Source organism: Bombyx mori, chromosome 24, assembly GCF_030269925.1.
Source record: "Bombyx mori chromosome 24, ASM3026992v2".
Lineage (NCBI taxonomy): Eukaryota > Metazoa > Arthropoda > Insecta > Lepidoptera > Bombycidae > Bombyx > Bombyx mori.
In genome coordinates, this window is record NC_085130.1 from 5,293,603 (window position 1) to 5,306,067 (window position 12,465).

The following is a 12,465-nucleotide window of genomic DNA, read 5'->3' on the forward strand; positions in this document are numbered from 1 at the left end:
CATTGGATGTTTGGTGTAACGGTTCATATACAGGGTGATGTTTTCGTTTACAATAATTGATTTGTGAAATGTGCCATGATTTATTTAGTTTTGAGAATGACTCGTGGCCTAACGGATAAGACGTCCGGTGCATTCGTGTCGAGCGATGCACCGGTGTTCGAATCTCAGGCGGGGGTACCAATTTTTCTAATGAAATACGTACTCAACAAATGTTCACGATTGATTTCCACGGTGAAGGAATAACATCGTGTAATAAAAATGAAACCCGCAAAATTATAATTTGCGTAATTACTGGTGGTAGGACCTCTTGTGAGTCCGCACGGGTAGGTACCACCAACCTGCCTATTTTTGCCGTGAAGGAGTTATGCGTTTCGGTTTGAAGATTGGGGCAGCCGTTGTAACTATACCTGAGACCTTAGAATTTATATCTCAAGGTGGGTGGCGCATTTACGTTGTGGATGTCTACGGGCTCCAGCAACCACTTAACACCAGGTGGGTTGTGAGCTCGTCCACCAATCTAAGCAATAAAAAGAGAGGTTTTTTTAAATGAATATTTCAGTTTTTTTTTTTTATGTAATAACTTCTTATGGGAGGGTAAGCCGGTTCGTTACGTAACGCGTTACGGCGCCAATCTGTCTGGCTTCCCTTTCTCTCACGCACACGACAGCGGTACTTAGAACATTATGTAACTCCTGTTTATATAACTTTTTCAATTTATGTTACAGTTTTCCTTACGTGATCATTTATTTTATTGCTTAGATGGGTGGACGATGTCACAGCCCACCTGGTGTTAAGTGGTTACTGGAGCCCATCGACATCTACAACGTAAATGCCGCCACCTACCTTAAGATATGAGGTCTAAGGTCTCAGTATAGTTACAACGGCTGCCCCACCCTTCAAACCGAAACGTGTAACTACTTCACGGCAGAAATGGGCGGGATGGTATTATCCACACGTGCGGACTCACAAGAGGCCTTACCACCAGTAAATATATCATAATCATCATACCATAATAATATATCATACATAAAATTTAAGTATTATCATAACTTAAGCTTTTCTCAAGTTAACCCTTAAATGCACAATGTTGTTTTTAAACAACATACTAAACATCACAGATAAAATTGATCTTCTTTTAATTTTTTGTTAATTTTGACAACTAGTTCTTATTTCTGAACGAATTTTGAAAAAAAGTATAGTAAATTCATGTCTAGTTTTTTTTACTCATTTTTCCTAGACAGTAATACATGTCTATTACACAAATATATTTTTTTAAAACGTGAAATAAATATCGTCCATTTAAGGGTTAAGTAATTTCAATATTAAACAGTTCAACTTAGATTAGTTTAATTTATCACTTTTGACAAGTTTGAAACAGGTACTCTCCATTGGAAATTTGAATTGGTCCATCGATTAAAAAGGTTGCTCATCCCTAGTTTAACCTATTGGTTCGATTGACAGTGGCAATTACAAAAGACACGGATGCCGAGTATCAATGTAAAATGTCTCGATATATAAGCTAAATATCTTCTATAATCTTCTGGAATGGGTAACTCAATAAGTATTGTACAAAGCAAGAGTCGATTGACTTCTTGGCGATATAAAATAAGCAGGGACAGAGCCGGTTCTTTTGTTAATGTTTCTCTAAATAGAGTCATTAAGAATCACAGGTAACAAACAAGAATGGATTTTCATGCTCTCACAACAAAAACGAATCGATATTACTCTCCAAGGACCGGGTCAAAATGAACCGAATTGAAATTTGTGAGTTGGACGACGCCATACATACAAAGGATCCTTCGTGGGTTTCATTTTGTAAGTCTGTTCATTAAAAATAAATGGTTTTCGATTAACAGTGTCGAAGTTAAGTCTGTCCGAATACAATGGTATCATGTAATCAAAACGTGGGCCCATAATAGGAACATTTAGCTGTCTCTCTCGCACTCCATAAATGAGCAATAGTGTCCTCCTCTATGATCGTTCAACTCAATAAAACCAGAAATTGGATCCCCGTCCTCGTCGAACCCGTCGCTTGCGACGAAGGGCTCGACGAGCGAATTAACCCACAGACACAGCCCACTGAGTTTCTCGCCGGATCTTCTCAGTGGGTCGCGTTTCCGATCCGGTGGTGGATTCTGCGAAGTACTGCTCTTGCTAGGGCCAGTGATAGCAACACCTTCGGTTTGAGCCCCGTGAGCTCACCGACATTAAAACTAGAAAAACTAGTCTTCTCCTTTTTCTACACCTTATCCCACTAGGTTCACACAGCTATTTTTTCTCTTCCATTCTCTTCTATCAGCCGTCGTCTCAACACTGACTCCTCTCTCTCTCTCATATCGTCATTCAAACACTCCATCCATGTCTTCATCGATCGACCTCTTCCCCCTCTACTAATAACTAGTGAACATTCCAGGACTGGGCCGAATTCAACGCTGCGACGTCTACGATAGACGCGTTACGTCCGTCTGTCCGATCGCCCGGTGCGTCCCCGCGACACTCCCCCCGCGCGTCCCGCCGCACCCCCGCGCCCGCAGAGAACGCGTACGGGGAACTCAGGGCCCCCCCTCTGCCCCCGCGGAAGAGCCTCTCGCCCGCCGAACCGGCTATCGCGGCCGCGTCTAGTGTACAAGACATAGCTACTGCTAGCTCGTTGGGTGAGTAGCTGATGAATTACCCAGTGAGAGATCGAGGATCCTCCGAACTTCAAATTACTTTTCCATTTTTTTTTGGCTTAGATGGGTGAACGAGCTCACAGCCCACCTGGTGTTAAGTGGTTACTGGAGCCCATAGACATCTACAACGTAAATGCGCCACCCACCTTGAGATATAAGCTCTAAGGTCTCAAATATAGATATAGCGGCTGCCTGACCCTTCAAACCGGAACGCATTACTGCTTCACGGCAGAAATAGGCAGAGTGGTGGTACCTACCCGCGCGGACTCACAAGAGGTCCTACCACTTGTAGTTACGCAAATTTATTTTATAAAAAATATTTGAAAATGTATTCGGAATTAAAATCTTCTAGAGCCCAAGAGGAGATCGTCTTTAGAGCCAGAACCTGACGCCCGGCATCGTTTGACATCCATCATAACAGGGTCCACGGAAACAATCACCGGTGTCATTGACACAAGACACGAGGTTAGCGAACGAGATTCATAGTGGCTTAGATTTTTATTGCTTATCCGAGCTCATTAATCTATTATTATTTTTTTAAATATAGACTCCACCTGACCCACGTGCCTTCGAGAAGCCACGAAGGGCTTGCACCCCTCAGTCTAACAGCCGACCTCTCCCGGCCCCGCCCCCCGAGAGACCCGCAGACGACCGGCCCCCCTTAACGGAACGCAACGCCCCCGACCGACCAGAAAAACAAGAGAAACCGGATAATCGGCAACCGGAAACCCGACATCCGGACCGAATGCTAATACCCGAAAGGGTTCCTAACGACAGACACCAAGAGCTCCCCAGGCCTCCGGATAGAACGGATAAACCTGACAGAATACAATCGCAAGATCGCTTAGAACGAGCGCACACTTCGCTGGAGAAGCCCGGTAATACTGAAACCAGGTATTACGAGAGGGAGGTTAGGGCTCCTCCCAGACAGAGGTCGTTGCCAGCCAGTACGAGTAGCAGCATGGATCAGCCGACAAAGTCGACCACGATGCCGAAGTTCCCTTCGGAGGACGTGAAGGATCCGCCATACGAAAATGTAGGCGTCGAGAAAAACGAATTGGCCGTGGCACGTAAGTATTGAAACAAGCGAACATATTTTTTAATTATTTTTTTTATTGCCCTTGTAGGCAGACGAGCATACGGCCCGCCTGATGGTGAGTGGTTACCGTCGCTCATGGACTTCAGCAATGCCAGGGGCAGAGCCAAGCCGCTGCCAACCGATATTTTAAAAATTACAAAAATAACACTTGAATGACATAACAAATAACTGGTGTTAGGACCTCTTGTGAGTCCGCACAGGTATTTTTTTATTGCTTAATTACCATGGCCCTGCCTATTTCAGCCATGAAGCAGTAATGCGTTTCGGTTTGAAGAGTGGGGCAGCCGTTGTAACTATACTGAGACCTTAGAATTCATATCTCAAGGTGGCGGCATTTACGTAGATGTCTATGGGCTCCAGTAACCACTTAACACCAGGTGGGCTATGAGCTCGTCCACCCATCTCAGCAATAAAAAATTTAAAAAACTGCGTTAATTTAAGACAAAAAAAAAATTGTATGGAAACTATCGACATCTTGTAGCGGATGCCCCTAAACTTATTTGTTGTTAAAGTTAATGCATTTCATTTTGTATAAATCAACACAGATCATACAAGTCTTTATGTGTTATAGATAAATTATATGTGTATGTTTTTTTTTTTTTTTTTTTCAGCAAAGAAAATAAACCCTCTAACCCATGACAAGCACGGTCGCAAGTACGGAGACAATGTCTCGTATGAAAACATTAATTTGGACTATATAGCGCGGCTGGTGGGCGAGGGTTATCCCAAAGAAATCGTGGTCCGCGCTCTGGGCATTACGAGAAACGACCTGGAAATGGCCTGCGACATCCTACACGAATTCGGATCTAAAGCGACCAATAAATGCTAGGGGTTACTGGACTCATTTGAAAACCGATCCAACCTGTCTGGTCTGATCGGCATTGTCAATGTCCGTGAGGCATTTTTTTTAATGGCAACACATTTGACGCGGTTATTCAAAAATCTGAGTGTCTCAAAAAAAATAATCTAAAGTCGGTTTACTGACGATAGTTGAACGTGACAACGTCATAAGAAAAAACTGATGGAATGGTTTCATTTTTAAATTATGGCAATTATCGTTGCTATAAACAATTGACACCACATTCACTTTTCACTGAACTTCATACTTGACGAAAACATGTAAATGTATTATTGTATAGCAGCTGTCCACGCGGATGCATCGCTCACTCAAGTAGGAGAGACAGATGTCGAGCGCTGCCGAACGCGGAGGCCGATTGTGCCTCTTTGTCGCTCGTTGCGCGCTCTCGCTTGCACTTCAAGCCTTAAATGGAACGCCTCAGAGCGAGGTAACGCCGCATGAGTCATGTTTTTTCGTGCGTGCAGCCGGCTCCATCGAATTATAAGACGTTGTCACGTCAAAAAGTCTCAATTTAAATATGTTCAGTGACAGTTTTAGGTGGAAACAAAGGGACTAATTGTCAAGTATAAAGTTTATGGACATTGTCAATGTCAGGTCGGTGGTTTCTTCGTAACGCGCGTGGGTTCGATGTTGCCGTTATTGAATTCGAGGAAATTTGTGCCTAAAATATATATATGTGTGTGTATATAAAAATTGGGATCTCCTAACTAATCGTATGTGATATGAATATACTTGAACGTGAAAAGAAACATTTTGCTATAGTATCGATAAAATATATTTTGTTTGTGTACGCGCATTCTATACCAATAGTCTAGTCAACAAGTTCAAAAACGTGAAAAATATAGATAAAGGGCTCCACGAAGTTTAAAATTTATAGGCCAATTATTTATACCTTTCATTCCATTGTTTATGCCAATGGAGATTGGGAAAAAAATTGTTAGTTAACAATTGAATAACTTTTTGAAAAATGATGATTAAACTTTTTTTTCTTCAGGGCTCGATTCTTTCAAGTGTTAAGAAGATACTAAAATTTTTTCAAATTTTTAAAATCACATTTTATGTTAAAAAAAAATTTTTTTATTGCTGAACTTTCTTTAGCGGCGGCGCGCGCATGCTGTAACAGCCGCGCGGAGCCCTATTTTCAACGTCTAATTAAAATTATAAATAATGGAGATAGAGTTCCGGGAGTTAGGACTTTTTTATTGGAAATTTCCTCCTCTTTAACGAGCTTTTTTCAAAATTGCTTAAATGTTAATATTATTCAAGTTATTAACAAAAAAATGAAATATCATTTTTTTTTTCATCTTATTTGGTTAATAACAATTGCAATTTTTAACCTGCACCAAAATCCTTCAAAAACATTTTTCTAGAGGTGATTCCGAATCGAACGAGCCATCGCTCATATTTTTAGGACCTTTATCTCTATTTTTCACGTTTTTGAACTTGTTGACTAGACTACAATATTATCGTTAAACTTTAATATTATTTATTATTTGTGTAAAGATTTTAGTATTTCTAATGAAACTTATCGGTCTTTTTTTTCTTAACTATGCTGATAGCCTTGAGAGACTATTTCAACTTCTCCTTGACGTGTAGGTGAGCTCACGGGGCTCAAACCGGAGTGTTGCTAACACTGGCCCTAGCAAGGGCAGTGCTTCGCAGAATCTACCACCGGATCGGAAACGCGACCCACTGAGAAGATCCGGCGAGAAACTCAGTGGACTGTGTCTATGGGTTAGTTCGCTCGTCGAGCCCTTCATCGCAAGCGACGGGTTCGACGAGGACGGTGACCGGTGCTTGAGGTACCTAAAAGCACCGCCGTAATGACGTGCTACTTGCCTATTAAAGATATTAGTTTTGCCGTTCACTGCAATTGTTGAAATGACATATCTCACTTTTAGAATCGAAGTGGCTTCTTAACTAAAAAAAAAAAAACTCGCTCTATCTCTTTCTATTCCATGGTAGCGTAAAACGTGTAACGCAACCTTGTTGGAAGACGCATTAGAAGTTTCACTTCAAAAAAAAACCAAATATATATTTTTCAAAATTTCGACTTACTCCACTTTCAATAGAATATTGCGCACACAAACAAAAAACAATTCATGTTTCGTTTTCATTACTACTAAATAAATATAATAATATTACTGTCGAATTCTTCATCCGAATTTTGATTCGATATTTTAATCGGAAACTGTCATAGCGCCAGTTCATTATGTAGTTGGTATTCAATGAATATTGGCAATTTTTTTTTACTTTTTCTAAGACCGGTGAACGAGATCACGGCTCAACTGGTGTTAAGTGGTTATATCGACAACGTAAATTCCGAAAACTGCCTTGCGACACGAGTCCCGTTGTCTATACTAATATTATAAAGAGGAAAGATTAGTTTGTTTGTTTGTATTGAATAGGCTCCGAAACTACTGAACCGATTTGAAAAGTTCTTTCACTGTTTCGAAGCTACACTATTACCGAGTGACATAGGCTATAATATTTTTTGAAAAAATTAGGGAACCTTACTAAAACTATAGTAATGTAACTCAAGGTGTAGAAAAAAAATACCTAAAATATTCTTTACATCGCGTGGCCTGCGAAAACTATTATAGTTATGCCGCGATAAGTGTTATTTTATTTAAAAAAAATTAAACAACGTCAAACATCGTTGAAATTTTTGTTAAAGACGCCAGCGGGTCGGAACGGGCCGCTTGTTAAAAATAAATAAAATACCTCTATCGAAGTTTTAATTAATTTAAACTTCAAATGTATTATGGAGAGATGAAAGGGTATTTGGTTTAAGCGACATTTCGCTTAATACGCGACATTTATCTATGTAATTAAAGTTCCGTTTTATTTAGTACTAGCTGACCCGGTAGACTTCGTAGTGCCTCAATCGATAAATAAAAGACCTAAACTTTTGGGGGACACATTAAAGGAAAAACTAAATTGTTATTTTTATTTAGTTACGAGAATTTTCATATTTATCTACCTTTTATACCTTCCCTGGACTTCCACAAATAATTCAAGACCAAAATTAGACAAATCGGTCCAGCCGTTCTCGAGTTTTAGCGAGACTAACGAACAGCGATTCATTTTTATATATATAGATAGATAGATAGATTAGGATCAACAGTTCGATGTTTTTTAATTGAAATTCAATTAAGTTCGATGTATTGAAATAGCTGTAGAAGTTTTTTTTTGTTTGTGTTTTGATATGTTTTTCCAAATTTCAAACTTTAAATGGCTCTCTTGTAAAGTTGCAAAAATGTCGCTTTTTTTTCTTACCTATGCTGATAGCCTTGAGCGGCTATTTCAGCTGCTCCTTGACATGTAGGTGAGCTCACGGGGCTCAAACCGGCGAGAAACTCGTCGGCTGTGTCTATGGTCGCTTAACCCAATTGCCTTTCACCCCTCGATATGATCATCACCCTATTGCTTTGTGATATTCGGTACATGAATGCCTTTGACAAAACTTGAAGGAAAAAAACAATTTGTGGAAAGAACACTGTGTGATATTCAAAGAAAACATTGACAGTATAGTTTGTATGCTTTGGTTCGATTGAATAATTTCAAATATAAATAATTCGAGGTGGGTGGCGCATTTACAGTTGTAGATGTCTATGGGTTCCAATAACCACTTAACATCAGGTGGGCTGTGAGCTCCATCCATCTAAGCAATAAAAAAAAATAAAAAAAATCGCAAGCATCTTCGTTTCGCTCGTATGCATACAATGTTAGATTCAAATTGTTTGAGTCATCAAATTCTACTAAAGAACAAAAAAAAAAACTATGATGAAAGTTGTTTTAAAATTAACAAGGTTTTTTTTTAAAATATAAATAGTGTCCGTAATATTGTATTATTCTTTTTTAATTTTTTTTTGCTTTGATGGGTGGACGAGCTCACAGCCCACCTGGTGTTAAGTGGTTACTGGAGCCCATAGACATCTACAACGTAAATGCGCCACCTACCTTGAGATATAAGTTCTAAGGTCTCAAGTATTGTTACAACGGCTGCCCCGCCCTTCAAGCCGAAACGCATTACTGCTTCACGGCAGAAATAGGCGGGGCGGTGGTACCTACCCGTGCGGACTCACAAGAGGTCCCACCACCAGTAGACTTCTCTCTTCATTCTTTATAAAGTGTGATAGTATTCTAGATTTTAATTGTAATAATAAAAAAGGCACATTTCGTACGTTTTTTTTTTTTTTTTTTTTTTTCATTTTATGTTCATAATTTATTTTTAACACTTAAGTTTTTATTCCATGCCGTTTTTTGTTTCAGTCGTATCAGTATTCTTAATAAAGTGCTTTGTAAATATTTTTTTAATAATGTTAACGATATAAAAATATTTATATTTTCTTAAATAAATAGCTTACTTTTTAACTAATTAAAGATAGAATATATTTTTTCTATATTATTATGTACGGTATGTTTTCGGAATTTTCATTGAAATTTGAGGTCGTATGGCTACTGGTTGCTGACTAACACTGGTAGTAAAGATTTTCCATTAAATTATGCTTATTGAGGTTAGTAAATGAATAGTCTCACCACAAGAAATGTCTTGAGAAATATTTTTGTTTTTGTCTTTGACTTTTGATGACTAAGCTAAAGAAAGTTATGTCATACAGCCTCAAATGTCAAATGTGCCTTTTGTAAATTTCGAAAACACACCTTAACTACGTTTATCTAGTAAACAAACACTCAACATTGACTTATGACTTTTGCAATATTAATATTTAATGTAGAATTAATAGTGTAAATAAAAATAATATACTTCTAACCTATTATTATGACTTCCCTTAGAAAATTTATCGGCGAAAAATAATTTTAGTAATGCCTTTTAGTGTAGCACATACTTTAACTTTATTTGTAATGTTGCCACTCGAAAAAAATAATAATTCTAGGCACGTTTTTGTAATATACATATAAAATTATATTATAACGTAAAGTTGTTCAATCGTTTGCTTTTTAAAATACGATTTACAGAAGCGTTTACTTTTATTTCGTTTTAAAATAAATTAGTGCATATTTAATGATTCTCATTTGTAATTAATATTTGGAGGGAGCAGCGAGGAAGAGGTTAGAAATTGAAATAAGAACTTGAAAAATATTTCGAAAGTAAATAAATAATTCATGAAATTCGTATATGACTTTTATTTATTCGCAGTGCACGCGGTTCTATATAAGTTGGGTATTGCTTAAGACTTGCTTAGAGTCCACACGTAACCAGATACCAAGGCCCAAAGTCTTTAGTATTTAAGCTGTACTAAGGCAGTACAACCTGTAATCTACACTAATATTATAAAGCTGAAGAGTTTGTTTGTTTGAACGCGCTAATCTCAAGAACTACTGATCCGATTTGAAAAATTCTATCAGTGTTAGATAGCCGATTTATTGAGGAAGGCTATAGGTTAACATCACGGTAAGACCAATACAAGTGGAGCACCAATAAAGAATGTTTCAAAATATTTTCACTTTCTACGTAAATGGAGTGGAGGGTAAACTTTTGCGTTATGCCAAAGTAACTATTCCACGCGGACGGAGGCGCAGGCAAAAGTTAGATTAAAATAGATATTTCCGACAGCGGTGTTTACGCTAACTTAATCAGTGTGCTTAGTGCGAGTTTATTAACTTCTCGATTGCGTAAAAGTAAACTCAATTTGGTATAGAGTTGAAACGTTTGCCGCTATGGGCGCTGTTCCAACTGCATACAAATTTAAGTTAACTTTTACGCTATCGAGAGCGTTGAAAAACTCGCACTAAGCACTGGGCTCACAACGGCGGCGTTCGAACTAGTAATTCCAGTAACCCATCAGCGTCGGGTGAGCTCTAAATGTTTTACCATTCGGATGTATAGCGAATGATGGATAATTGCAATCGACTCTACGATTCTCTGTAACGATCGAGAGCCGTGTGACCTCGATTTCGTTTTCATGTTTCCGGGTATGGTGACAACTAAATCCTGTAAGGAGGTAATCTTCTCCCGGTGATGGTCTCGGGGCGACTTGAGGAGGTCGAGGCTCCGTCACGCACTGCCGTCACTAAATTACAAAAATATTAAACCATAAGTAATGGGTTGTCTATAAAACCGGCTTACGGACGATAGTTTTGCGTGATAACGTCAGTAGCAGAACTATTTGAACTGCTAGCTCTGACGTCACGCGAGAACAGAGATAAATGTGTCACAAGCCAACGCCTGGGCCGATCGTAGCTCTCTATCGCTGGTCCCGCGCTCGCGCTTTCATGCTCAAGCGTAGCGTGACACTTTTTCACGCGTGCAGTCGGTGTTCATCTATACTAATTACTAACATATAAATCTACAGTGGTTTTTACGGATGTTTCGTTATAACTACTGAACCGTGCATCCAATTGACTTGAAACTTGGTATCCATGTAGAAAATACATGTACTTAATGGATAGGCTTATATTTATATGAGTGTTGGACTCCCTACACCAATTGCGGGGGCGTTAATTATGAGAATCTTTGTGGGGGGGGTGAGAAATAATAGTGTTAATTTTAAATGCCCAGCGAAGCGGACGAGTAGAGCTAGTCGATTTATAAGACTTTATTACGTCAAAAAACACTTCACATAATTCCACTTCTTGCGTTTCCGCCAAGAGCGAAGCTATGTGGATTGTTTTATAATAATAATAATTATTATTATTTATTTCTTACCTTTGAAAACATTTACACACAATAGTTTGTTAAAAACTCTCTACACTAGGCACTGCCTGTCTTGTGGAGAGTTTTTTTTACAGGAGTATCTTAAAACTAGTAATAACGGTTGTTTATTAATTGGTTGTTAATTATTTATTTTGTCTGTTTAGTGTTTCTTCAGATTTAAGCTTGTAATAACGGTGGTTTATTAACTGTTTACTATGCCGCTGGACGTAGCTTCTGGACGCTTCTGCCGCTGGACGGCAGAAACGGTAGGTAGCGACTTGGCTCTACCCCTTACATTGCTGAGTTCCATGGGCGATGTTAACCACTTACCATCAGGTGGGTCGTGTGCTCGTCTGCCTACAAGGGCAATAAAAAAAACGTATCTTCCAAAAAGCCCACTGAAAAGTCTCAATAAATAATCACCATTTCACTGAAATTATATTTCATTTATTTATTTTTTATTTTTTTATTGCTTAGATGGGTGGACGAGCTCACAGCCCACCTGGTGTTAAATGGTTACTGGAGCCCATGGACATCTACAACGTAAATGCGCCACCCACCTTGAGATATAAGTTCTAAGGTCTCAGTATAGTTACAACGGCTACCCCACCCTTCAAACCGAAACGCATTACTGCTTCACGGGAGAAATAGGCAGGGCGGTGGTACCTACCCGTGCGGACTCACAAGAGGTCCTACCACCAGTGATTACGCAAATTATAATTTTGCGGGTTTGATTTTTATTACACGATGTTATTCCTTCACCGTGGAAGTCAATCGTGAACATTTGTTGAGTACGTATTTCATTCGAAAAATTGGTACCCGCCTGCGGGATTCGAACACCGGTGCATCGCAACAACGAATGCCCCGGACGTCTTATCCTTTAGGCCACGACAAATTCAATCATTTCAATTAATATCTCATAATAATATCATCTCATGTCATTTATTTTTATGCCAGTGTTCTATTATTATATTATATTAAGTATTATATCTATTCATACTTTAACTCAATCTATTTCATTTTGATCCATATTATCTTCTCTTTCTTATTATTTTTCCATAAAAAATAATTTACAAAAGATTAGGCTGTGTGGTTATGATACCTTTGCCTTTTTGGAATTTACCAATTTGAAAAACAGAACAGCCCAGACTACCACTTGCGTTCCCGCCAAAAATCC

At 38.8% G+C, this 12,465-nt stretch overlaps 1 protein-coding gene across 1 annotated transcript in view; it reads left to right on the plus strand.

Moving 5' to 3' along the window:
• Positions 1 to 9,767, plus strand: part of LOC101740182 (E3 ubiquitin-protein ligase CBL) — an 86,662-nt gene extending 76,895 nt beyond the window's left edge. The window contains exons 10-13 of the mRNA XM_038019726.2: positions 2,414 to 2,654; positions 3,025 to 3,137; positions 3,220 to 3,742; positions 4,383 to 9,767. Coding sequence (XP_037875654.1) covers positions 2,414 to 2,654; positions 3,025 to 3,137; positions 3,220 to 3,742; positions 4,383 to 4,600 — 1,095 coding nt within the window. The 3' untranslated portion in view covers positions 4,601 to 9,767. The remainder of the gene's footprint in view (positions 1 to 2,413; positions 2,655 to 3,024; positions 3,138 to 3,219; positions 3,743 to 4,382) is intronic.
• Positions 9,768 to 12,465: the final 2,698 nt, after the last annotated feature.